General features: G+C 33.5%; 1 protein-coding gene across 1 annotated transcript in view; it reads left to right on the top strand.

Moving 5' to 3' along the window:
* Positions 1-5,238, top strand: part of LOC106465585 (lysosomal alpha-glucosidase-like) — a 13,797-nt gene that overhangs the window by 2,538 nt on the left and 6,021 nt on the right. The window contains exons 3-4 of the mRNA XM_022393509.1: positions 2,178-2,294; positions 3,645-3,798. Coding sequence (XP_022249217.1) covers positions 2,178-2,294; positions 3,645-3,798 — 271 coding nt within the window. The remainder of the gene's footprint in view (positions 1-2,177; positions 2,295-3,644; positions 3,799-5,238) is intronic.

Below are 5,238 nucleotides of genomic sequence, written 5' to 3'. Positions count from 1 at the left end.
ACATTATAACGCCCCCCATGGCTGAAAGGGCGAGCATGTTTGGTGTGATGGGGGATTCGAACCCGCGACCCGCAGATTGCGAGTCGACCTCCCTAACCACCTGGCCATGCCGGGCCAGAGGATAAGTAAACATGTAGTATACGCACGACCAAACATGTAATACCTATAACTACAGAAATGTACGGTATTACGATATCAAACACGTAAGTACGCGATAGTTTTCATCTTGTAAACGTACAAACTAGAAAAATCGTTACCTTTTCTAACACCGGAGCAATGAGAAGAGCTGGACCCCACAAGAACTGTCTATCTATCCCCCAAGTATTGTTATCATACCAAAACCTGAAAAAAATTAATTAATTTAGGCGTTATATCTATTAGGAAAGTAACGTCTCACAAACACACTGTTGAATTAGTCCCAGAAATCCTTAGGAAACTACCAAAAATTAAAACTTGTATTTCGATGTTACATAGAAACTGAAAAACTAAATGTCCTATAACAATGAAACAACGTGTCCAGATGGTTTTTATGAGATAATAATAATAACACTCGTGTTTACAATATTTTATAAACATTTAAACACAAACATGCGATATTCTATAATTGGATTGAAGCCTCAAATATTGTTGAACCTCATGGAAAAAAATGTATATCCTGGAATCAGTGATTTCTGATCATTAGTTGTTTTTTTTTGTTCATGTAGTGGAACTCCCAATTTTTACCCCTGATCTTCTTAATAGTAATTATTTATTTATTGTTATGGTGGTTCTCAGTTCATGTTTAAAAGGTAGTGTTAGAGAAGACATTTTGTTTTAAAACGTGTTCAGAAGGTTTTTGAAAGCTCATCTTTGGAAAGTACACCTGAGAATGGTGTTATAACAGAGATACTGGAAACGACTCGACAAAGTATTTTTAGATGAACTTGAGAGATAGTTTAATTAGTTTTTTTCTTCTAACGAACATATCCTTAATATATTAGTTTAAAAATATTGATATATTAATTATTTATAATCATGATGCTAAGAAAACACGTAGGTTCAAGAAATCAGTTTAATACAGAAATACGATATACTATAACCCGAGTTCTTCTTCAGGGATAAACTAGGAATAACCGTATAAAGTATAAGGTGAAGTGAAGTTTGAGTGACGTCATGCTGACCACCATAGAAATCCGGAAGTGTTTTGAGTAACTTTCAATATATTGTTATAAGTGTTTCCATTTCCGGTGCAATACTACCGGAAACAGAATGTTAGATGTAAAGAAGTTATAGATGTATTGTTTTAAAAAAGAAAAACGGTCAAGAGAAACTAGACTGAGTGTTGATAAAATACAATAACAGTGAGGTATGAAGACTGATTAGCAAAAGATTCATCTCTATCAATACTGTTTTAACACTACCTACTAAACAATATATTCTACATATCGTTATGGGTGTAGGTATAATATAATTGTAATGTTATCAATATCATCTAAAACAATCAACAATGTATTTTTAGTGTCTGTTCCAACGACACTTCCTAAAACATCCAACAGTAACTCCTAGATTTGTTCCTTAGACTCTGTTTTCAACACAATCTCCTAAATATTGTTTCTAACAGTTCTTTAAAATAACCTCTGGAATTCCATACACACTATCTCTAACATTACATTATAAATGTATCTTCTTCAGTGATATCTTCCATACACACTATCTCCAACATTACATTATAAATGTATCTTCTTCAGTGATATCTTCCATACACACTATCTCCAACATTACATTATAAATGTATCTTCTTCAGTGATATCTTCCATACGCACTATCTCCAACATTACATAATAAATGTATCTTCTTCAGTGATATCTTCCATACGCACTATCTCCAACATTACATAATAAATGTATCTTCTTCAGTGATATCTTCCATACACACTATCTCCAACATTACATTATAAATGTATCTTCTTCAGTGATATCTTCCATACACACTATCTCCAACATTACATTATAAATGTATCTTCTTCAGTGATATCTTCCATACACACTATCTCCCTATATACGAGGGTTTTAGTCCTAATACTTACGTGTTATAGATGTATACAATATTCGTAAGACTTTTATTTAGTCATTTATTTAACTTTCGTTTGCGTATATATTTAAATCTGAACACTTTATTTGAATTCCTTCTGTCTGCAGGTTGGTGCTGATATTTGTGGATTTTTTGGCTCAGCAACTCCAGAATTATGTATGCGATGGATGCAACTAGGTGCATTTTATCCATTTGCACGGAACCATAACGGCAAAGGTGAAAAGGTATTGAGCATAACCACATTAATCTGGCTGCTGTGTTTACCGGGGAGCATCGAACCTCGGATTTTAGCATTGTAAATCCGTAGACTTATCCCTGTCTCACCGGGGGGACAACATTTAGTGATCTTTCAGTAACGTGCAAAACTTTATCATCTACAAACTTTATACTGTTACAAATATTTTAAATCAAATTATTTAATACTTTATCTCAAAACTGTGTTGACTTTGACTACATATGCTATCAACTGCATTAATATTTTCAACTGGTAAAAATCAGAAAGCAAGTCGGTGTTATTAGTGAGAAAAAAATACGTTTGTAATTTGTTACTTCTAAATTTATTTTCTGTCGCTTTTAACCCTAAATATTGTATACTTTAAACAAACTTGTATGAATTAGGTTTGAAGTATAAAATGTCTAATGATATCCTAGCTGGGTAATGATTACGAAAGGTGGTCTTTTACATACATGTCTGGTTTAAATAATAACTTATACCACGTACTACCAAACTCGTGCGAGTGAACATTGCTTTTAAACAGTCTACTTTTTATAAACTTCATGGAAGCATGTTCGTATATATTTCTTTATACATTGTCAACTCATTACATTTGTGCTTTTTTAGAATTAAACCGCTCTAACCCCACGTGGGCTAAACGACCAGGTCAGAGACAACTAGAGTTCAGGCACGAGGCATTACTTGCTGTCACAAGCGCTGTGACCGTTTTTTTTTAAGCCAAATAACAGGATAGGCTGCCACATTTATAACGATCTCTGAAAGTGTGGGGGCGCGTTTAGTGCCATCACGTCTTAAATACAGACCTTTCTATCAACAATTCGAAAACTAACTACTAGGCCACACCCAGGTCACGTTTTTTTTTTATTCCAAGACACTGTTTTAACTGTAAATAACATACAAAAATAATTGTTACAGTGTTTACAATTGCAGTTTGCGTGTAAAACTCTGTATTCCAAATCCTTTTCACATGTATTGTATGGTGATATTACTTCTTGAATTTTGTTATTTCTTAGTCCTAACAAGAAGTTTTCCTAATTCAAATGTAGAGAAAACCGGGCACTGGGTAAAATCTGGTAATAAATTACACTTTATAGTTTTTTTGGGCTACGAAATCATTCAATGATGAATGTATGTAAACATCAGTGTTTACAAATATGGGCATAAAATGGGAGCATGTTTACTGCACGAGATAGCAAGTGACATTACGTTATGCTTCTTCTACGTGTATAAAGTTCAATTTATATCAATAAATGTTTTAGAAATATCATAACATTCGTTAGTGTTTATGAAATTTCATAGATTGTATTATTCGACTGTTTCTTTTTAAAACATCATGAAGGATCAAGATCCTGGAATACATGACGAGGTGGCTAAAGCTTCCAAAATAGCTCTGGATCTGAGATATGACCTGCTGCCCTACCTGTACACCTTGTTCTACCACGCTCACGTCAGTGGAAACACTGTAGTGCGACCATTGTTTCACGAGTACGTTTGTATATATATATATTTCTAACACTTGTTGTAATTGTTATTGTTTTTATCCGCTTATTTCACCTTTGCTGTCTTCGGGTAGATTATATAGTTTAAGAACTGTTTCCAGAACAGGAATTTGTCAACTTTTTCATGTTATTTTTTATCATACCTTCTTATTTTCCTGTATGAGCAGTTTTGTTTAGGTTTAAAACGTGAATTTCATTTCAAATAGATAACATATGTATGCTATATAAACAATTAAATGTGGGTTTTATTGACGTACTTTTGTTTCGTTTGTCTCCTATTGCTTTAATGGCCGAAATGTAAGACAATTAACTCCTTCATTTTCACTGAAATGTTCACAATCTCGTACAGGTATTTTACAGGTAAACCTGGTACTAAAAACAAGACATAGGTCGCATTTGTAAACTAGATACCAGAGACATTATTTACAGTGACGAAGGCTGGAAGATATCACTGAAGAAGATACATTTATAATGTAATGTTTTACTTAATAAAACTGGTTTATTCTTTCTGAATATAACTTTACGATACACTTATTTTCAACAATCGCGCTAAAACAAACGCTATATCAACGAACGTCAACAATACTACTGACTGCAGTTCAATTACTCACTATCTACACACACATTATTGTCCCCTCACGTTGTGAGCGTCTTATATATATACCAGAAAAAACATATATCTAGTAAATGCTAGGGCATTCACGAAGGAACAAGATACTTCCAGAAAATAGGCGGCGTGACAAAAGTCACGTGACCCTTTGACGCAACAGACGAAACTTTAGCGACACAAGTCCTTTCCGTAACTTCGTTCCGTTAATCAACAAACGGAGACGTAACAATAGATATATGTTAAGTAGATACAGAGTGAACTGAAAGGGTAAAAAAGATGATTGAAATTTCCATTACTTGAATATCTGCATGAATTTTCAGCTTTACAAAACAGAATAATAAAAATAAACTAATTTATAAGATGGCGTCTAAGTATAAAGGTACAATACCGAATTTATCCTCTCCTCAGGTTTGTAACGTTTATGTTAGTGCCCGTCTAATTCGTGCGCTTTCTAGTTATGTGTACCATGAATGTTTATTTTATAAACTTTAAGATATAAAAGAATCCCTCAACTGCAATGTACACAAAAAAGTTGATATATTTGTGTTCATAAGAGATTTTTATAAACACATCCTGTTTTCTTTTTGTTTTGTTAATTTTAAGCCCTTTACTGCCTGATCTCGTGTTCCACGAACTTTCTTTTTAAATATTTAATGAATGGGAGAAAAGTGGTAAACATTGGGCCGTAACAATAATAACGACTGACGTAGCTCGTGGCAGCTGCTTTTCATGTCCACCTGGCGCTTTGTTAAACAATTAATTCCCGTTTCATTCTCCACTCAAAAATAAACAACAACAAAATATAATAATGGCTGGAGACGGCT

This window comes from Limulus polyphemus, unplaced genomic scaffold, assembly GCF_000517525.1.
Source record: "Limulus polyphemus unplaced genomic scaffold, Limulus_polyphemus-2.1.2 Scaffold1991, whole genome shotgun sequence".
Taxonomy (NCBI): Eukaryota; Metazoa; Arthropoda; class Merostomata; order Xiphosura; family Limulidae; genus Limulus; species Limulus polyphemus.
This window is presented reverse-complemented; position numbering and strand designations above follow the sequence as displayed.